Source organism: Leuciscus leuciscus, assembly GCF_965113295.1.
Source record: "Leuciscus leuciscus genome assembly, chromosome: 9".
Classification (NCBI taxonomy): Eukaryota; Metazoa; Chordata; class Actinopteri; order Cypriniformes; family Leuciscidae; genus Leuciscus; species Leuciscus leuciscus.
This window is the reverse complement of record NC_138733.1, coordinates 17,104,345-17,127,368: the sequence shown is the minus strand read 5'-3', so window position 1 is coordinate 17,127,368 and position 23,024 is coordinate 17,104,345. Positions and strand designations below refer to the sequence as shown.

Below are 23,024 nucleotides of genomic sequence, written 5' to 3'. Positions count from 1 at the left end.
AAACGAGGTGAAGTCTGGGGGGAGAGATGTGTGGACAGTGATTGTGATGGAGGAGGGAGTAAAGGTTGATATACAGACAGTAGTTCTCACACTGTCACAGTCAAATCAGTAGGTGACCATATGGTTTCCTTGAGAGGAGAAGAGGGGGTGTATCCCTCTTTGGGGTTGAGAAAAAAGAGGAGGGGTGTTAATGACCACTATCCCGGTCATAAAAGAGGGCGGGTCTTTATTTCGGATGAATGAACAAACAGATAAGTACTGAGCCAGGCTTTGTTAAAGGGTCACATGAAAGAGTGAGTGGGGGCAGAGGAACTAGCATGGGTGAAGAACTTACATGGTCACATGGGATTTTGCTATCAATCTGAGATTCATTAAAAACTTTATTTTAATTATTTACGACGGATTAAGTTTTTGGAGTTAATGATTTATGAGTTTTCTGGGGGTTGGTGATTTGTCTCGGTCTGAAATAGGCCATTCTTCCAGGTTGGCTAATATGGAATACACCATGTTCTGAACGTTCAGGATCCCAACAGACAGCAGTAAAGCCTTCACCATCCAGGATTCTAACATGTTGCTCAAGAAGGTCCGATTTCAGGTTAGTTCCATTATATTTCTGAAACCTAGTCACAAACTCTTAACAGTGATGTCAATAACTGGACACGTGCTTTTAGGTTTATGTATGATGTGATGTGTGAATCTGAATGCATGATTTCTGTTTTCTAGATCTAGTTAAAGTATGGTTTCCTCAATTTCTAGCATCTTTGAATATTTATATATTTGGAATTTCAGACAGGATAATGAAGTGATGTGATTTGCCTATATATATATATATATATATATATATATATATATATATATATATATATATATATATATATATATATATATATGTATATATATGTGTGTGTGTGTGTGTATGTGTATATATGTGTATGGGTCAATGACATGGCGTGTCAATTCTGGTGTCCAAAGCATATTCATAATATTAAAAATGTATATATTTTTAAATGCACTTCATAAAGTGTCTCAACTTCCCCCTCTTTAATTACTCATGTGAGAATTCATTATAAATAATTAATCTTTAAGGAGCTCAAAAGTCCCAAAATGTCATTCCGGGTAACTGTCCCGGCTTAAAATCTGAATACAAAAATCCGACAAAAATGTATGTATGTATATATATACATATATATGTTTCTGTGTATCTATGTGTGTGTGTATATATTTATGTATATGTAGCCTATATATATGTGTGTATATGTATTTATGTATGTATATATATATATGTGTGTGTGTATTTGCATTTTATGTAATGTAATATACATAAATATATTACAAATTATATAATACATAAAAATATAACTAATGTATACTTATATATAACTATTATTATTATTACTACATTAATTAACACTTTATTTTAAGGTGAAGTAGTTGTTACTACATGTACTACTTACTATAGTAATAATATTAAATGCATAATTTTTGCATAATTACAAGTAACTAACCCTAAACCAAACCCTAACTCTACAGTAAGTACATGTAGTTAATTAATATTACTCTGTACTTATTTGAGTAAGCACTAAAATAAAGTGTAACCTTACATTATCATTATAATTAACAGCATAATTTGTCACTATATCACAATAGTGAATTCAGTATATGTGTCTTCTGTGTGCTGAAAAATACTTCAAAAGCCAGAAGCTGATTTACAGTTTTTAGGGCCTTAAGGTGCTGACTAAATAATCCCATTCTTACAGAGGCCATCTCAGGGATGTTTTCCCGCAGTAAAAGTGAGAGCGAGAGTTAAGATCTTCCACACCTGTCATAAGACCCTCCAGCTGCCCTGCTTTCCCCCCACCGTGGTGACAAGCCTTTGAGCTGGACCTTTAACATGTGAAACACAGGAGGAAATTAGATGCATTCTGAGTGAGCATGAGGAATTTCCTTAGGAAGAAACAGAACAAACAGCAGTCTTACTGTCCTAGGAGTTGCATGGGTGCTTCTGTTACAGGCTTATTTGACACTTACATGTTATGTAAGGATAGGGGGAAGAGTAAAGTTGGCCAAATTTAAGCTGTATTTAAAAGTTCAGGATAGGCTAATGTTACTTTCTAGATTACTTGCATTAAGATTGCCGTATGGATTTGATGTACTTACCAGGTCCATTTATTGGTATTATGTGATTTATAGGTGATCAGTCACTAGAGGGCACTGTTGTCACATCATTCAAAATTGTATAAGCTGACACAATTTGCATCGCTTTTGATTGTGAAAATGTGTATTTTGAATTGTTCAATCATCTAGGGCAGTGTCTCTATTTCACTAATTAAAAACAAACTAAGTCTCAAAGGGAAATTGCTCAAAATGAGTCTCACAGATGTTTATTATTGAACTCAATAGGCCTAAAATCGCTCAAAGCGAAATTGTTTTTCTGCATAACAGTCAATCTCTTGCAAGGTTTCGTGTTCTTATCAAACATAAGCAACTTAACCTGCTGATTTGTCAATTGTGAAGATCTTTTTAGCACGGCATTTTTCTTGGTACATCAACAATTTCATTCAGTGACTTTCAAAAGGCTTACCTTTTCTGTCAAATTTCTTTCCAAGCAGTTCGCTAACCGCCAACTATAGCCTATGTTAAAGACATTTTAAAACTTACGTTTTTGTGAAGATTTCTAAATCTATCAGAACTGACAAAATAACGAGTTTGTGTGTTTTTCCAATTATCCGACACGGACACCATTAGCCTACCATTATCTGTGAGCATCCTTTTTAATCTTACTTTCGTGTTTATTGAAATGTTTGCAAATGCATTTAACATTTACTTTAAGAAAAAAAAACAAAAAACTTTACATTTGGCTAATTCAAGCCTTAATTACCCCCCCTCCCCCTCACAAGTTCACTTTCACAGTAAGTTCAAATAAATTGTGTTTCCCCAGGGACCTTATTGCATGAGACCACATATAATATTTCTTAATTTGTAAATATGGTGCTGTTGTGTAGGTTATAGCCTAAAAGCCAATTTAGTACACCACATAAGAAAAAATTTATCATAATTATGACATAAAAGTAGAAATTATGAGATACTAAGTCAAAATTAGCCAAAGATAAAAAGTGAAAATTATCATACACTAAGTCATCATGACTTGCATCATTATAGCTATATTTCAACTTTTTGTCATAATTGTCTTTATATGTCATCATTTCAACTTTTCATCTCATAATTATAATTAGAAAACCATAAAGAATTATGAAAGCGTAAATGATAAATGAAAAGTCATTTTCAAGAACTCTTCAGAAGTTCAGAGTGAATTCAGATGACACCACAAAACCCATACTTTTGAATTACTTAATCTTCATCCAAAGTGATAAATAAACAAGTGAGACGAAAGCCAACCTTTTTTTAAAGCATTCCTCATAATCTTTAAACATCAAGCTCTTATTGGCTGGCTTAGAGCCAGCAGACCACTTCAAAACACTCGACGTGCCCCTCCTATTGGAAAGGGGATAAATTATGCTGTGAATCGAAACAGAGAAAGGAAAAGAGTCAAGCTTGCAAATACAAACCGATGAGAAATAGAGCGCACTCAGTTGGAAGAGGACTAGTGTGTCCTATTTGAGAGAAGCACCTGATCCTGCAAGAGCATGCTTTTCTTTGGTGTAGTGCCAGTGAGAGTCAGGACTGACACAGGACTATACAAACAGTGACAAAAGCCGGACTGACCTCAGGTCTCCAGTGCTCTGGCACCTTCCCAAGAAACCCTCAGAAAGAGGAACAGCATTGTGGACGGATGCCACTGTCTTTTTGTGCACCTTCTGCAGAAAAGTGAGTTTCAGCCTTTCCTGAAATTGACTTATTTCTGCAGCAGGGGTCTCTGCAAGGTTGGTGAACAAGTGAGAAGTTCTTTGACTGAAAGAATGAGTGCCTTGTGTCAGGCTAGGAGTGGTTGGCAGAACAGGAAGGCAGAGAACGAGTGAGAGGGGGAGAGAGACAGTCACTGAGGGAGACGACTTTTGTCCCGTGCTGGGAAGGAGAATCTGCTGTGTGTCTGTGATGTTTGTGGTCGAACGTGTGCCAGGAAGAACCTCACAGCCCTCTACTATCCTCAAGACTCTATCCATCTTCATAATGTCTTGTCCATGAGGAACCATGTGTTTGCCTACTGAGGGTCTTGTTTCATAAGCTGCCAGAAAGTTCTTACAGGTAAGGTCTCCTGTACGGCTTATAAGAAACTTCACTTTTTAGACTGTTTAAATAAGTTTACTTGGTGGATGACAGTAACTGCTCAAGGGCAACTATTTTTTTTTTATGTTTTGAACTTCAAAATGTGTCTGTTGTTGGATATTAAGAACTTGTGTCTATGTAACACAATCTACTTTTTCAAGATATTAAAATTGTTGAATTTCATGAAACCTGTCAATAACATATGCAAAGTCCAATTTCTCCACAGTCAAAAGGAAAACTAAATAAATGTGTGTGTATATTTGAAGAGTTCAGATGCAAAAGCCTCTAAGTGCCATCTGAAATTTTCTTCTAGAATGATAATTTTTATCAAGCTTGTATATTTAAGTTCAGTAATTTCACTTAAATGGCAATGAAAATTACCTATGAATTGTCATTTAAGTGAAATTACTGAACTTAAATATACAAGCTTGATAAAAATTATCATTCTAGAAGAAAATTTCAGATGGCACTTAGAGGCTTTTGCATCTGAACTCTTCATTTATTTATTTATTTACTTATTATTTTTATTAAAAAGATTTTTTAGGGCTGTTAAGAGTTTTTTTATTATGCAAATGTATCCCTTTTTTTTTTATTAACATTTTTCCTTAAATTTTTAGCAAATACTAATGATTTTTTTTTTTTTACTTTTGAGCTTTTTGTTGTTGTCATTTTCGTTATTCTTAGTGGACATTTTAATATCATAATTTTTTTCCCGTATTGCAATAAGAGATCCTGTAATGCAATGTTTTTTATTTAATTACTAAAGACATTGAACTAAAGACAGCAAATACTAACATTAAGTATTAATATTCTCAATTAAATTTACATTTTAATTATAAGTATTTTTGACATTACAGGAATGACAATTTAAAATGGCAGGGGACATTTGAATAGCTGTCATTAAAATAATTTCTTAATGCAAACAAAATTTTAAAATATAGGCTTCATTTTATGTATGCAATCACTTTTGGGTGATTGTATACATAATATGTCAAATATTGACAAAAACAATCGTTGGGTTTAAAAATGTAACTGTTGGTTTGTCCATATTTCAAACAACCCAGCATTTTTTAAGAGTGATATAATTACTAATTTTGTCCTAATGTTGAGTTGAAATGACCTGGAAATGTTCTTGGCTGGATTTGTGAGATTCTGATCCAGAAACCTGGTCCACTCAAATCAGCTGTGATCCAAACATAGGTTGTTAGTTTTAGAAATCATTGCTGTTTAAAAAAATATATAAAACTATCAGTCCATGTGGAATGATGTTTTTCATAGCAGATATAGCATGAGATCCTGAAAGTTTTTCACTGCCAAATGCAGGCAAAATAAATGAGCTTTGTCCTTGTTTTTATCAGCGCTGACGACACAACTTAGCCCACATTGTGAGAATCTCAGACTATAGCCACTGGCCTCGGGAAAACAACAGAAATAGTATGAAAACAAGGAGGTGACAAGATCTGTGCCTGACCTTTCATTTACTAAGAGGAGAACAGATAGAAAGAGACCAGAGGCACCACACTGGAAGTGCCACGTTAGTAGCTCTCTCTCATCCTGATCTCCCACCCAAAACAGAGCAGTCCATTGAGCCAGTACAGAGACACAGGGAGAGGGGGAGAGTGGGGTCTTTCCATGATCACTTTAGAGGGTCAGTGGTGAGTGAAAAATGCTTCACTGGTTTTGATAATCAAGCCTCTGTTGTCCAGGTCATCTCTGTTTCCAAAAAAAAAAAGAGAAAAATAAGAAGAGAAATCACAGGGCTGAAAATGAGGGCTGAAATCACAGTCCCTGCCAATGACCGTGTGTTTTATTGGAATTGATTTGCTTGGAAGTGGAATACAGACACGTTCATTAGTCGTGTTTGCTAAAGCAAGCAGAACGATTGCTATTGCTCACTATGGTTAGGGACTTGCTTATTTAACTGAAGCACATAAGGGGCCATTCACACAGAAAACGTAAGATTTAAAAATATATTTATTTATTTTATCTTGAGCGCTGTGTCATTAGCAAAATACTGGAAAAGACACAAGACGCAGGCACAACAGTCAAACATGTCCTTCTAGCCAGGGCCTATAAACTAACTTTTTGCCACACCTGCCAGTGGCTGGTGAATTTACAGACCATAAATACTTTTTTACCAGCCATGAAACATTCATGTTTTCATTTTTAGATACCAGTGATAATTCACAACTCTCTATTCCAATTTCGATATACCACAGCTAAAACTACTATAAATTTAAAACATTATTAAAGATAAATAAACAGTCAGGAATAGCACAAACAAATACTTCAGAACAAAAGAAATAACCTGCTTTCAGGTACACACATAGTCTTCACTGTATAAATGAAACATAGATTCATTCTTATTAAAGTTCAAAAAGTGTATTCTGATTTTATCTGTCTTTTGTTGTTTGATTAACATTATACATCTGACACTGACATATTAACACTAATACACAGACAACAGTATAGGAATATTAGGCTGCTGTCACTTTAAGACTTGTATGTATCCAATAAACTGATACTTTACACGTTTTCTTTCTCAACTATTTACGTTCACTTAAGACATAACCGACTATGGTAACTACCTTGTGTAAATTTGTTCTTTCAAGCACAAGAAGACGTGAAAGAGAGCTAAATTCAATATTCACGTGTAGTCTGAGTCACAGCTTTCTTGGCGCGTGCTCAGATGTTTGCGCATATAAAACGTCCCACAGTGAGCGAGTAACAGATTGAGTTCCCTCGTGTCTTCTTGCGCTTGAATATTTAAATGATCAAGGCTCAAACGTTCGTGACGACACAGCACTGGCTCGTCAACTGTCCCGGCGTTGTTCATGTTCCAATAACTTTGCATTGTTAGAATTAATAAAAAATGTACCAGCCAACTGGTGATTGGTTTCAAATACTCGCCAACGCCGATTTTTACTCGCACTTGGCGCTTGCCGAGTGTTAATTTGAGACAATTTTACATAGAAAAACTATAGAAAAGCAGCACAATGGAATGCAAAGCATGCTCCGTGAACGACCCTTTAATTGTAAATAATAGGTTACATCAAATTGTGCATCGTCATGTCTGTAACACAACAATGTGCTATTACTTTCAGAACAGGTAATCAACCACTTAGAAATATCTCAGAACACTGTAGCAGCCGCATGTGCATGCGTGTGGCCCCACGACAACATCTGCACTTCATGATCGATTTTCCAAGATGTTCTTTCCCATGTCCTGCACTCGCTCTTCCTCTCTCTGTCTGAGATTTCCTCCAGACACTTAAACACATTTTCCTGAGCATCATTATTCACTGCTAACACTCCTGTGCTCAGCAGCCCTGTGTGGAATTTCATTTGGGATTTGAAAGAGCTCTCATGGAGATGGAGCCAGGGTCATTTTGTGAAATGTATTTGTTATCGGACTAGCATAATGGCAGGTCAGAATGAGAGTAAGAATGGCTCCAGCTGCGGTTAAAAGGTGGTGGCTGGAAAAGCTGTGCAATTTGGGTGATGTCATCCTTTTTTCTCACTGTCTACCTCATGCATTTACACTAAAACAGCAAAAATGTGACTTTAGGCTGGAATACACTTCACAACTTTTAAAATCTAAGCTGAAGCTAAAAAATCTGAGTCTGTGCCCATCATACACTAGCAGAACCTGATTTCAGCAAGTACAACATGATCCTGGATAAACATCTTTGTTGACCCAGGAACAACATTCCAATCAACAAATCAGATTTGAGGGACAAGTTTACAGTTTATGTCAAGTTTAGGCTTACAACCAGGGTTAGGTGCTTCTATATCATTGTTATTCAGTTATTATTTCCCTCTGATTTTAGAGATGAGTTATGGGTAGTGTTAGGTTTAGGGGTAGGACAGGAATGTTGTTGCAAGATCAGCAAAATATGTTGACCCAGGAACGCGTCTAACTCAGTGAAATCAAGCAAGCCATAGACTACGATATTTTCTGCAAAATCGGTCAACTCTGACTATCCATTATCTGCAGATTGGCTTGGACTTTCAGCAACTAGTGTATTCCAGCCTTTACTGAGATATAGTGAGTCTGAGACAAAAGAAGGACTGGAGGAAGGAGGTTGTTGACAATATTTCCATTAGGCCAAGAGATTTCCAAAGCTGTTTCCTTTTACTCTGCGTCCACCTCCTCCCATTCACTAACTCACAGCCCTCCTTCAGTTACTCTCTGGGAAGAACTCTGGGAATACACACTGTAGACCAGCTTTGGTTGACATCACGGTTTCTATGCATAGTTCTTGTGCATAGATCATCTGATGTCTGGGAGAGTGTGGAGAGACGGGACCCAGAGTCAGGAGGAGAGGGGTGAGTCTGGGACGCTTGCTTTGGCAGCAACCCATTGTATCTCAACAGCTTTTAATAGCACAGCAAAATGAGGTGTTGACGTCATTCTCCTTCTGCCTTGAAGCATTGAGGCCCTGCATGTTAGCCACTTTCTGCCACTTTCCAGCTGAGGTGAAATTCTTGGCTTTGAGCTTCTCACATTTTTGGATGGAGATTAAAGAGGTGATCTGAGCAGTTTTGCCAAGGAGTTTAGGGCTGGACACTGGCACCAATGCCTCACGCACCTGATCAAGGTCTGACATTATAGTCATGTGAATCTCTTTCTGACCCAAGGATTTTAAATGATACAGTACAAAACAAAGCTTTTGAACTGGATTGGCTGGCATTAGGCTTTGGACAAGGCATTGGAAATTTTGAAGAGCTGGTCGTGGCTTTGGAGCTTCTGTTTAGAGGATACAAGCATGTGTAATGTGCTAGCTTCATTGCTTAAGATCCAAATCAACATCTCTGCAAAGGTAAAGCAATTATTTGAGTATGAAAATAAAGAATTAGGTCTTGAACACTGACCGTGTTAAACAGGGCTTTTCTGTATGCTTTTTGCTCTGCGTAGGTGCTTGTGTCTATGAATTTGGAGTTTGGGTCCTGTGGTCCCCTGTGGAGGAGAGCCAGGCCCCTTCGCCACTCCTCTGCAAGGATTAAACGGTGAAAAGAACTCTTTGTGCCGGCTGCACTGGAATGCCTGTTGAGCCCAGTGTCTTTAGGAAACAAACAGCCAAAGTCAACGGAACATTTGAGCAAGTGCCTGTTGGAATATTGTGTTCACTTGAGCCCCTGCCCTGCGCAGCCCCCTCAACAGACCAGAGAAAGAGTGACTCACTCTCAATAGTAGCCTTCAAGCCAGGAAATTATTAGTCTGATGATGCGTTATTTGCAACCGAAAGTCAGTGTGTGCTAAAAAAAAAACCCCACTCTTTAAGGTATGCTATTTTTGCCTAAAATAATTGTGATTTATAATCTCAGAAATTAATTCATTAATAATCTCAGAATTGCAGCGCTCATTATGTAACTTTATTTAATGTGGCTTTCAATTTTGCAATTGTGACTTTATTACTTACAACTTTATCCATCAATTACAACTATATCTCATACCTTAAATTTTGTAATGTGGCTTTCAGTTCTGCAATAGTGAAACTGGCTTCCAACCTTGCAGAAAATGCTTCTAAATTATTGTGCTTTATGTATTTCGAGTTATGAGTAGGTCCTGAAATCATCTATTAATTTATTAACATTTTTCTTTGCTGATTTGAGGGGAAATTCTGCATAGTGACTTTAAAAAATAGTCAAATTACTTTGTTCGACTAGTGGGAGACAAGATAAAGTGTTTAAGACCTGTTACGAACAATCATTATTTTTGCAATTCTATTTGGTTTTATGAATTTACAAGCAAAAAAAGATTAAATTATTTCCTTTGAAGATTTTTGAAATTGTTTGACATTTGGTCTCTGCCTCTGTGAGAAGACATGGAGTGGTGTGCCATTCTCTGACTGCCTCATCCCACAGGAAACTCTCTATCCGATAGGAAGTCTACATATAGACTCAACACGCAGCAGTGGTCCTCCTCTACTGCCATCCTGTTTGTCATGTTTCCTCTCTACTGTTTAGGGACATCTTTAGTGTGATCTCCCCAGTGCCCACTTATATTGTTAATGACTGAATTATCACTGATGTTGATGCAGTTAGAGGTGCTACTATGTGTTTAGATGAGCGGTAAACTCATGTACTTGTGTCAGAATTTACCCTGCTGGGAATCCAATGATTTGGAACATGATAGCTGGTTTCCTAGACCAACTTAAGGTGGTCAAGCTGTATTTTTGGAATGTGGTCAATGGTCCGCTTGTTAACAACTAGCAAATTACCATCTTAGACCCGTTAGAAACTAGCTACCATGTTCCAAAACAACATCATCTTAAACTAGATTTTTCTCCAGTGTATGCCTGTGTAACCCCACCTCCTCTGGCTGGTTGTCAACAATACAGCTCTTTTTTGTTCTTGGATTCTTATCTCAGGGTTATATATTTCACTGACGCTGACATGAGCATGCACAGAGGCCTTTGATGGTGTTCTGGTGACCTTTGCCCATGTGTCTTCACTGTGCAGGTGGTCTGCCGGTTATTAGCTTGTAACCAAGCCTCTGCCTTTCTCAACACAATGAGTGATGGAGAAACCAGCATACCACAGATTTTACACAGCACTTTAAAGCATCCCACAATGCTAAATGATTAGGGCGCATCTCAATCAGCTCACTAGCTACCTAGGTTGTGAATCATATATCATGTACACACATATTTAGGCACTCATAAGGACCCTGGATCTCTACACATTGGGACACTGATGACTATTTTCAGCACCTTTACAACACCTTTGATGTACAGCTGGTATTTATGAACAACAGCAGCACTTATATCTTTCTCACATTACTTTTTTTTTTTAAAGCTAATTAAAGTACATTGATAAATAATTTGGGATTGAGATATTAGACCGGCCTTAAAATGGCCGACTCCCTGATTAGTGCCCCGACTGTTGAACTAGGGAGCTGATTGAGACGCATCCTAAGAGTATTAGCAAGATTAGCTTCTGATTAGCAATTTATGAGTAAGAACCATGGGCATAAAAAAAAAATTCAATTGGCGTGTTTAGACCTCCAGAAATGTTACATAATTTGAGTCTTAATTACATTGGGTGGGAGAATTTCTGCCCACACAATGCTATTTTAAGTCACGTTCTATAGCCCAGTTCATTTTCACATTCATCTACTTTGCAACATTTTTGTGGCTAGGTCTAAAAATGGAAGAAGCTATTTAGTCGGCCACATCCATCGCTGTGTTTGTCTGTGGCCATAATCATACACATTCACAGAAATGGCAGGATTTCTCATCTGCCTCTCAATTTCCTGTCTAGATATGCGTCTGTATGCTGCAGCACATATGGCCTGCTGCAGGGACAGATCTTAAACATGTGGGATGTTTTCTTCAGTAACATCCTCTGAAGTTTGGCATCTTTGGATGTGAAACGGAGGCCTTCGGCATTGTGATCACGGATGTCGTGCAAATCGAGTTCAGTAACGGCAAATAGCTGATAAGACATTTGTTTATTGTTACAGTCTGATATACGAAACTGGCAACATGTTGCAACCAGTTATTCTGTGTGTGCAGCAAATGACTGCTATTTTTCATGTTTAGCAGAGATTATATAATTATGTTAATTTTATGCATTCAGCATTTTCCCCCTGTGTTCATGACCCTATACCAGAACAGACCCAGATTTGAGAAGCACAGTATCTCAGAGCTTACCACCAGGTGGAGTTCTCTGAGCAGGCAGCTCACATAAGACAACCAACTAGCTATTGAAAAAGCTTATTATCTTCCCCTTTCTCTTTCTCTGTCCCTGTACTTTTAAGCTCAACTAAAATTCCACTGATGAATAATCCACAGAGCCTCAAGGCAGGAACTAGAAAGCTGTTATTACCCTACAACAGTCAGGACTCGCTGCAAGCGTCTTTACCACATTTCCTCACTCTTATAAACCAATTACAAATTTCTTCTCCTTCAGCATTTCCTGAGCATACAGAATATTATCTTCAAGGGAAATCCTTTAAATGAACCTCAGCAATATGTATGAGAGTGTAGATCACATGTGGTGGAACATCTACATTCCAAAAAGCACCATCATGTCTTTCCATTCAGAGATGTATCTACCATTAATCCGTGGCCTCCTTCCAGCCCACAGTGCTGTCATTTTGAAGAGCTGAATGTTGTGTCATCCACCTTTCAAAACAATCCAACATCTCTTCTCTAAACTTGATACTTAAGGATTATGAAAGCAAGCCAACCCTCAGGCATTGAACAAGTTTGAAAGAATAGTGTCACTGTAACATTTTCTTATACTTTCTTTCTCGTTTAACATTTTTTTTATGGTGTCAAGTATTTTTCTGACTTTTTCATATAATATTATATTATATATCGCAAATACACCCAGACAAGGGTGATCAGGACCAATCTTGCATCACCCTGAAGAAGTTTATTCTGCAATAAAAACCAGATGGATGTAAATTATTCCACTTATTATACGTCTACTTGCCACATAAGTAAATAATTAGGGGTTGTTTACACAACACCGTTTTCAACTAAAAACGTAAAACTTTTAATGCGTTTTGGCTATTCGTTTACACGCCAACATCGTTTTGAGTGCCTGAAAACGCAACATTTTGAATACTGGTTTCAAAGTGCAAGTTTTTTAAAACTGTCTCTGTGTAAACAGAGTCTCTCTGCGAATCTCTGAAAACGATGACGTTATGCATATGCGTATTACGTGTTCAATCCATAGTGTTTCATTGCCATCTAATGGCCTGGCAGCAGAATACAGCGTTTTTAGTCGTTTTCGTGAATCCGTGTGAATAGGGATCATTTTGACAATGGTGTCGTCAGTCGATTTAAGCATATCGTTGTCGTAAAATGTCATGTTGAAATGTTTTATTAGGTATTTAAATGCAAAGCTTCCGCAGAGAGAGCAGTTGCTAGCAAGCGGCAAGTTCAAATTATATGGACATTTGAGGTAGCCTGGTTAAAACCAGACCATTCTAAGAAGTAACTGAGTTATGGTCTGGCAAAGCTTCATTAATAACTCATTTCCAAAGGGGCGTCACCAACGGACGTCGCTCAAATGCCTCTGGGCGCAATTGGATAGACCTAAAACCAATCAGAGCGATCGTCATCGTGTAAAGCCATATGCTGCGTCCCAATTCGCCTAAGTTACACTACGCCATAAAATGTACTCTTTTTGTGAAGAAAAGGTATTTACTTTTGAATGTGTAGCAAAAAGGTAGGCAAGCTTTGGGACATACTACTTCGTCATTTTTATCGGACGGATCTGTCGCGTGCATCCCGTCACGTAAACTGCCCTGTCAATCATCTTGTCACAGTTAAAATCCTCTATTAAATCTAATTGAAATTCCTTCCGTTTCGGAGAGAAATGTAGTAGCAAGTTCATCTGCCAGTGGGTCTTTCATGGAGACTGTCCTCATGTGTTTGCAATTTGAATATAATAATGCATTTAAAAGTTGGTGCGCTTCACCAATGGACGTTGCTCAAATGCCTCGCAATTGGATAGACCTAAAACCAATCAGAGCGATCGTCATCGTGTAAAGCCCGCCTCAAAGTTTCTGATTGGTGCCTCGATTTGGACGGATTAGAAATCGGCTTGAATGGGCTCTTTGCCAGACTACTTGCAGAGCAAATCTAAATTTGCCGGAAGTTTGTCTGGGTTTTCCCAGGCTACATTTGAGGGATACGGTACAGTCATTCCATTTATTACATGACATTTTGCCACATAAATTAATTTGGGGATAAGGGATTTTGATTTGAAACTGTTTTAAAATCGTACCCGACTGTTATCTTATAATCCATTACAGTGTACAAAACAGTTCCAAAATGGTAGCAACTGCGTTTGTATGAAACGAGAGCGAGTCCGCGATACCCAAATGACATAATTAAATTATTGTACACAAAATATTGATTTGAGTTTTAATATTGTATTAGCTCCCCAAACAAAAAACTTCCACAAAGAAAAATCATTCCAAGCAAGCGTATAGCACTGAGTCAAGTAACCCGTATAAGCCTGTGCTATCAGTTTTTACCGGTCATTATCGGGAAATAACGTACCGCTGGATGGCGCGATTGACCAATCAGAATCAAGTATTCCACAGATCTGCATAATATAATATAATGTAATATAATAATCAAACTTTTTTTATTTATTAAAATCACTACACAAATTAAAAGAATCAAGATGATGTTTCTATGTAGATAACATAGATATCAATTAGAAAAAATATTTTTAGAAGCATGGATCCAAACATAAGATTTGTTCCTTCGCTTAGTTACATGTGAGCTACTGTTTGGAGTAAGTGAGCAGCTACATGCCGATCGACCACATCTCTTCATCTTTTTTCCATTGCGCTCTTCAGGCAGTGTCCACAGAGAGTGCTTTCCTATTTAGAGAGACAATCCCAGCCTTTATGCTTCAATTGGAAAAATGTGCTGTCCTTCACACTGTTTTGTCTGGTAATATGTGAGCGTTTGCAAATTGGAACAGATTCAAACTCTGTATAAAGGCACTAGAAGGGAAATGTGACTCAATGCCTTTTTATATTGTGCAAATTGGCTTTGATGAGCTAAGAGGCATGTGGCAATACCAGAGTTTTGGAGTGTGATCAAACCCAATCTCAGTCTGTCAGATCTTCTGTCTGTCTGCCTCATAGTCTTTGTATATTTCCCACATGATATACATCAATTATTACTCACTTGTGTTTGCTTCAACTTGTTAGGCTTCCTCTCTTGTTCATCTTTCATTGTAATTCGCCGTCTTTCTTTTTTCTTTTATGGAGCTCCATCTTTTTATTGACCAACGCAGTAACATCTGTTATCAGGGCTGTAGCCAACAGGCAGGAATGTGGGATTTAGCTCAAAGCAGCATGTATAGGCAGGTCCGTGCTGTTTTGAATAGGAGCAGGTATCCTCTAAATGAAGATGTTGAGAGACTAGAGAGACAGAAAATAGCAGTTACATTTTCTGAGGACTTTGATGCTGTAAAAGCTTGATCTTAATGCTCAAAAATGGATGCGTTGTGTTTGTTGGACACCTGGAAGAAGGTAAATTTGTAGAATTTATTTTGTATTTCACCTTTTAAAAAGGATATTTCTTATTTAATTTTTTTAATTCTTGATGGATACATGCTCAGTTGTTAAATATTTAAAACCTCATCAGAATTTCATGAGCAGGTCATTTAGTTTGTAGATCCAGTTTTTGAATTATAAGGCCTTTTTGTTCAGGTGAAGTGGTTTCAAGGATAAAAAGGTTAGATTTGTGTGAAATTTGATTCAGTGCCGAGCAATTTAAATTCTCCAGCCTTCAAAAAAGTGTTTTTGTATCTCATAACAAAGGTGCTATCATCGAATCTCACAGACTAATTACAGTAATTACCTCAGATTATGCAGTTCTGGGTTTCACTGAATTCATTTCACCACAAGCCTGTTTCTAGATCCTAGGATGCAAAAGTTACAATACATAACGCAGTTCCGCATGTGACTAGCCAACAGGTAAATGTATAAATTTAGCCATGGGAGGGATACGTTCTGCCCTGGTTGAAGTCAAAGCACAGTGAGTAAGAGCACTGGAATGTCAGGGCAGGAAGGTCTGTGCATGCGTGTATGTGTCAGGTCTCAGAGGAAAAGGCAGCTTACGGCCGATGAGAGTCAGTGCGAGTTGGGCCGACGGGGTAAATCAGCGTTATCTGTTTGTAAATGCCATTTGTATGAGTGCAGGCTCTATTCGTCAGGGCAGTGAGTCAGCTGAGGATGCAGACGGGGAATGCCGGAGGCTGCATGTCTCACACTTGCACTATTGTGTGTGTACTGTGGATACTTGCCTGGCATAGCATAGTTGTTATGTACTATAATTATAATTATAAAATAAAAAAATAATTTTGAAGGTTTCAAAACATCTTGCCGAAGGACTGCAGTTGAAAATTAGCCAGTAGGCTAATACTGGCACATTTACAGTAATGTTGATCAATGTGTGCTGTCCTTATAAAAAAAAATGAAAAAAAATACTATAGACAAGACACCAATTAATGAGAATATATGTGAAATAATGTAAAGTGGATCCAAAAAGGGAACGCTCACCCACAAAATTAAAATTCTGTAATCATTCACTCGCCCTCGAGTCAGCCGAAACCTATGATCTTCTTTCATGTAACACAAACAAAGTTAGTAGAATGTCCTAGTTGCTGTAAGAATAAGAATTTACTAACAAAACCGAGAGATATACTGGTGAGGATTGTAAACTGATTCGTTTGATACGATTTGTAAGGTCGCATCAACACTGTTTTTGTCTCTTGCAGGATTCTCATGTCCCCGAGCGAGTAAGCGACACACTGGTCATGGATAGTTTGAACCAAAATCTTAGCAGTGGACATCAGTCTCATCAGCTGCTCCAGGTGAGATCGAACTTTATTTAATATGTGTGACAACTAAAACATTCATACTCTTATTTGATAAGTAATATAAAATATGTTATATATATACATTTATTAAAGAAAATAGGCTAATACTTTTATTCAGCAATAAACTGATCAAAAGTGACAGTAAGGACATTTATAAAGTTACAAAATATTTATATTTCAAATAAATGCTGTTCATCAAATAATCCTGAAAAAATTACTACAAAAATCTAATTAACCCTATTAATATTGATAATAAAAAAAATTTCTCTAGCACCTAATCTCTCTCACACATCACACACGCACACACATATATATATATATATATATATATATATATATATATAAAACATAAAAAATTGTAAAATGTACATTTAATATATATATATATATATATATATATATATATGTAGAAATGTTTATTAATATGCACTGTCCCTGTAATAAAAAAAATAATAAAAAAGATTATATATATTATTTTTATATATATATATATAATTTACATTTTATTAAAAAAAAAAATTATATAGGCCTACACATTTATATACAGTATATATGCATGCGTGTATGTGACTGTGTTCTCGTATATATAGTTTATGAGGTCACAAATATTTATAATGACATGGGTATTACAATGTAAACATGTTTACACCTCCTGTGTCTTCGTAAACCAAAAAAATAGTGTTGTTTTTGTTGTTGTTTAATTCAAAAGATGCATAAAGTTTTCTGTGATGGGTAGGGTTAGTGTAGGGGATAGAATACACATTTGTACAGTATAAAAACCATTACGCATAATGGACAGTCCCTGTAAACCACATATTCAAGTGTGTGTGTGTAATGCTATTTTTGTACTCGTTTATTTATACATAAAGAATAGAACAAAAAATATTATATATCGTTATATATATTTTCTATTTAAATTTTTTTGGTATAAGCAAAACTTCAGCTCAAAGATTTTTACAGTTTATATGACAGTAAGAAGGTAAATCCAGTTCTAATAGCGACACCTTTGTTCAGCACAGAGGGAGCTTTTGTCTGACAGAAAGAACTGAGTGTTCATAATACGATGTGACAGTCAAAGTGTGAAACAGACCCTTGGGGGCATCATTGCCATCTTCACCTTCTGCTTCAACATGGCTGCTAACGTATTACTCCTCGTGATAGATAATCCATGGCAGATGTGTTGATGGTCTTACTTATGAAACACAATGATCATCTCTCACTCACATCCTGCAAACTCTGCCTTAACCGATTACACTAATTACCTCCTGCTAATCTTGTTTAAGCAGCCGGATTTATCCTAAACTCAAGCATATACCGCAGCCCTGAGGTGATGATATGTCTTTAGCAGATATTTGGGAAGGTGGGTGCACAGCAATTATCTGGAAGGCTGGTGTACGGTTAAAAATAATATGCCTATATTGCATAGGTCTGTGCAAAATGAAATCCTGTGCATATTTACATATCATCATGATTGTGCATTGAGCAGAATTTACCATCAAAACGAGTTGATGGATTCAGCTAATTTTCAGTTGAAAAATGATGTCATAGCATGATAACAGAATTACAGGGTATAGTCTTCCATTCCCAGTCATTACCAGTTCACCCTGTTGCCATGACAACCTCCCCCTTGCTGAGCCTTTAAGTTTCCACGGAGGTCTACTCTCAAGATGTAACTGAAGGTTCTTCTCTCACTAAAGGGTTGAAGTATGAGCACCTAACCGCCTGCAAGAGCTCAGCTAGAATTATTACTTCGGAACTTCTTATTGTTGTGAAATATCAAATCATCGCTGACTGTATTTATAATGTTTTTTATCAGCAGTGTAAAAAAAATGGCTTTTACCTCTCAGATCAGACACGAACATTAAAAGCAGCAATTCTGACTCCATTTTTGACCACAACATTTAAAGGCCTCATGACTTTTCCTGTTCTGTGTGATTTACTGAAAAAGGATTATGGATAAGGATATTAAAAATATATATTTTTGAATCATAATTTCTACCCAATACTCTATTTTAGTTTTTAGCAGTTTTAGTAAAAAAAAACTAATGCAAATAGAGTTTTACCATTTTATTCATGTACATGACTTTTCCAGGTCTAAATATCACTTTTAAAATTGGGTTTCCTATATCCAGGTTTTTCAAGACATTTAAAAGGAAAAACTGAATTCAAATAGAAATATCTTAATTTTTTGTTGCTTAACTTATTTTAATGCATGTATTTTATATCATGTTATATTATTTTACATTTATATGGAAAAGAGCAGCTTGGACATTCTACTAAATAAATCCCGTTGTGTTCCACGCTAAAAAGAAATGCTTGCTTCTTTATACACTATACAAAACAATTATGCAAAAAGAGTAAATCAGAATACAAAGTATCCAAAAAAACTGTAGGTGAAAAGTTCATAGATGACCTACGACTTCCACTAAGGGAAGTGCGCATCTGTTCGACATTTTACTATCCCATGAGGCCACGGGAGAGGAATTGTGAATGGTGGATAAGCCCATCTATGGATAAGCCCATAGATATCTATGGATAAGCCATCCACCTTATTTTGCAATGCGGAAGTAAGCTATTATCTGTGAATGTGTGAGATTTCAAATTCATTTGGTAAATATCTATAGGTAAATAACTAGAAGAATAAATAAAATGCAGTAGACTGTTTGCACAAATCAGTGTGTGTATGATTATGATAATATGATAATAATATGATAACAGAATATCAGTTTGCAATGTCAGGCAGCATAACGGACTGTTTTTGTACAGCTAAAATAACGGATGTCACCGGAAGCCTTGCTCGTTCAAGTAACAAATGGCCGCACCCGCTCTAACATTAAAAATAAGGTGTAATCGAGTACCTACCCAGACTGTCAGAAGTCAAAGTTCTATGGATTTAGAAACACATGAGGATGAGACAACGATAACATTTTGAATTTACGATACTTTTTAGAGCACTCCACTGGATTTGTTCGAGACCGGGAAAGCACTGAAGTTCCAAGCAGAGCGCCCCCATTTGGTCAGTCTAGGAAGTGGCCGTCTCAGTACAGCCATCACCCTCTTACCCCTGCCCGAAGGTAAGGTTGTTATTATATTGGTATATATTTATATGTCCACTCTTTAGTTTAGGGTCCGATTCTCTCTGTTAACTAACTATTAACTCCGACGTTTGCCTCAATAAACTCCTAATTACTGCATATTATAGTTAGTAAGATAGTTGTTAAGTTTAGGAATTGGGTAGGATATAGAATATGGTCCTGCAGAATAAGGCATTAATATGTGCTTTATAAATGCTAATAAACAGCCAATATCCTAGTAATCCCAATATCCAAATATCTGCATGCTAATAAGCAACTAGTTAATGAGAATTGGACTTTAAACTAAAGTGTTTCCATTCATATTAATGATATTATTATATTATCATACTATAAGGTACAGTTCTTCAGTGGACTGACTTTTTCAAAATGTTTGCAATCGTTTCTCCAAGCTTCTCCGTCTTTACAAACTTAGAAAGTTTGGGGGAAAAGTAGAAAGTTCTCAAAACACGATCCAATAATGCAATTGTGTGGGAAGAAATACAAACCTTTAGTATAATACATATAGGCCTATATACACAGATGGTCAAATCCCCTGCATCACCTCTGTGTTGTGATTGAAAAGCTAATAACCCAACCCGGAGCCTTAAGCAGCATGGGGTCTTTAAAAACACCCTCTCTTAATTAGAGAAACCCCCTCCTTCGCTAACCTCCCACCATCATCTCCACCTACTTACTTTCTCTGATACTGACAAGCCATTCATACCAGTGTCTCCTTTATCAGTGTCCATCTGCCTGAATTCCTCAGAGACACATGGAGTACTCTTTTTAGGCTATGAAAAGGGCACAGGAGAAGAGGTTTTGAATGCTTATTTAATTTATATTAGTCACTGTGCACTGTATTAATATTATAAACTGATACACTTAGCTTGTGTGATTCTGAGGTCCTCTCAGTTCACAGGCTTTTATCTCGTGCCTGATAACAGATGAGGGTGGACGGGGGCAGATGGGAAGCGGGTTGAGGAATGTGGTTCTTCTCTCTGACAAAGAGCAGGCCAACATCAGTGATTTCTCTTCAGTTTCATTTAACATTATAGGCATCACACTCTGCTGGAAGATGATCAATTACACGTACTGTTTATGTTTGAAATAATATATAATTGTTATTTATGGTTGTTTCTTCAACTATTTGCACGTTACATCTCTTAAAACATTATTCACACTCTTACTAGTTTATTGAATGTCCACTCACAACGTCTAACAGTGAATACATTTATTATAATTATGTACATAATTCACATGCGTCTTATATCAAGCTCTTCACTGACAATTTCATCTTCGTAGTAACTTAGTACACAAAATTATAATAAAGTTATAATTAAAAAAAATCTCTATTAAGATTGTTTGTAATAGACAAGATGCCATAGTCTATTTCTGTAAAAATGTATATAAATCATTTTGACACAATAAATATCGCTAGATATTTTGTTAGATTATTATTACATTATACATATTGTTATGCTGCATTTTCATTGAACATCTGATGAGTGTTAAGGCAATAAAATCTATGCAGATACCGTTCAAAAGTTCAAAAGGGTCAGTCAATTAAAAAAATTGCTGTTCATTGAAGAATCGTGAAAAAATGTATCACGGTTTTCACAAACATTTTAAGCAGCACAACCGTTTTCAACATTGATAATAATAAATGTTTCTTGAGCACAAATTCAGCATATTAGAATGTGATGCTGAAGACTGGAGTGATGTCTGCTGAAAATTCAGCTTTGCCATCTCAGGAATAAATTACATTTTGAAATGATTAAAATACAAAACAATTGCGATATTACTGTTATTTTACTGTATATCTGATGCAAAAAAACATCAAAAAATCGTACAGATGACAAACTTTTTGAACATTAGTGTAGACATAACAGTGCCTGGGTTTTCATTGACCGCTCTCCAAACTTCACCTGAGTTGTACTTTCAACCTGAAAATTTCACTAGATGTTGTCGAGAGCAAATAATCTTTGAAATCAACATCCTGTGGGGATTGTTTGTTTTAGGCAAGACTACTCTGGGTCACGGAGCCATGGACATCAGCATCCAGGGCCCAGGGATCGCAGCTCAGCATTGCTTTATCGAGAACAGGTCTGGAGTTATCACTCTGCACCCCTGTGGAAACCAGTGCAGCATGGACGGACTACTGGTCGCCAAACCTGTGCGCCTGTCTCAAGGTAGCTTTTGTTCATTTACATCAGTTCAGTCCTTCAGGACTTCATTCAAATCAAACATGGCCAAGAATTTCAGTCATTACTTGGTGATCCGCATCAGTCACGCCAAAATTCAAGCATGATTCTGAAGTGTAAATTCTATGAAAGGGAAACAATGCACCCAAACCGAAAGAAAGTATGCTCCTCCTCTGAGTCTTTTGTCTGAGGGAACAATTTGACTAGACAGGTTGGGGGGAGGGGTGTGTTTAGGGTAATCTTCATTGTGTGAGCTTCTAGTGTTTCACTATTGTTCAATACGTTTGCTCTGAAATATTTCATTTAATGATCATAGTAAAAGTCTCATTTAGTGCAGCCCGTGTTTTTATGATCTTCTATGTGTAAAGTCATAAAAGAGCAGGAACCTGTGGAAAGAATGTTAAATGCAGTAAGTGAACAGAAACCCCCTCTTGCCCCCCCCCCCCCCCACCCACCCCCCTGACATGCAGAGATTGGAGGCTCTGACTCAGGGGTGAGCAATTACACCTCCTCCTTCCCATCCCTAATCTGAGAGGGAAATTTGTTGCACCAGTGACGGAGACAGCTGTTCAACTTTACCACCCATCAGTGCGAAAGCGTGCAGGGGTTCAGGGACTTCAAAAGTGCTCGGATACAATACACCACCTCTGGGTTGCCATTCGCTGGACAGGATTATATTTCTGTGGAGATGTATGGTTTCTAGTGGAAGCCTCCTCACTACGACTGCGTGCGCCGGACAGCTGTTTGCACTGTTTCAAGTTAACGATAAAGAAATCTTATAAAGCATGGGGAATAATTGATGAATACTCCATGAACAAAGGATTTACCACGACCAAGCAAGTCAGTCTCTGCATGCTACAGTTGTAGTATAAAACCATGTGCTTTCCCATTTAAAGGGACAGCTAGCATGTTACCTACAGATGGGACGGGAAGTTGACTGTTTGGATTTAAAAGTAAGTGTATGAAGACCTGATAAATTGAGTAGTGAATAATTCAAAATAGATATTTAAAAGCAGCATTGCTGCAGATATAAGCTCTTTATTAGATACGTTGCCTTTACAATGTAGCATTGCATTATGTTGTTGTATTAACAATACTTTTATTCAGCAAGGAAGCATTCAATTGATAGTGCTAGTAAAGAAATGTATAATGTTATAAA

The 23,024-nt window shown here is 37.0% G+C and overlaps 1 protein-coding gene across 11 annotated transcripts in view; it reads left to right on the top strand.

The window, feature by feature from the left end:
- Positions 1-301: 301 nt before the first annotated feature.
- The window catches only part of phldb1b (pleckstrin homology-like domain, family B, member 1b), an 83,283-nt gene continuing 60,560 nt past the window's right edge, over positions 302-23,024 (top strand). For 7 of the 11 annotated variants that reach the window (XM_082181004.1, XM_082181000.1, XM_082181003.1 and 4 more), the window contains exons 1-4: positions 15,051-15,238; positions 16,489-16,584; positions 19,541-19,664; positions 21,683-21,853. In XM_082181004.1, coding sequence (XP_082037130.1) covers positions 15,203-15,238; positions 16,489-16,584; positions 19,541-19,664; positions 21,683-21,853 — 427 coding nt within the window. In that variant the 5' untranslated portion in view covers positions 15,051-15,202. Of the gene's footprint in view, positions 596-1,459; positions 4,204-9,211; positions 9,235-15,050; positions 15,239-16,488; positions 16,585-19,540; positions 19,665-21,682; positions 21,854-21,919; positions 22,819-23,024 lie in introns of those variants that run through there. The other 4 variants (XM_082180998.1, XM_082181001.1, XM_082181002.1 and 1 more) reach the window with 4 other exon arrangements.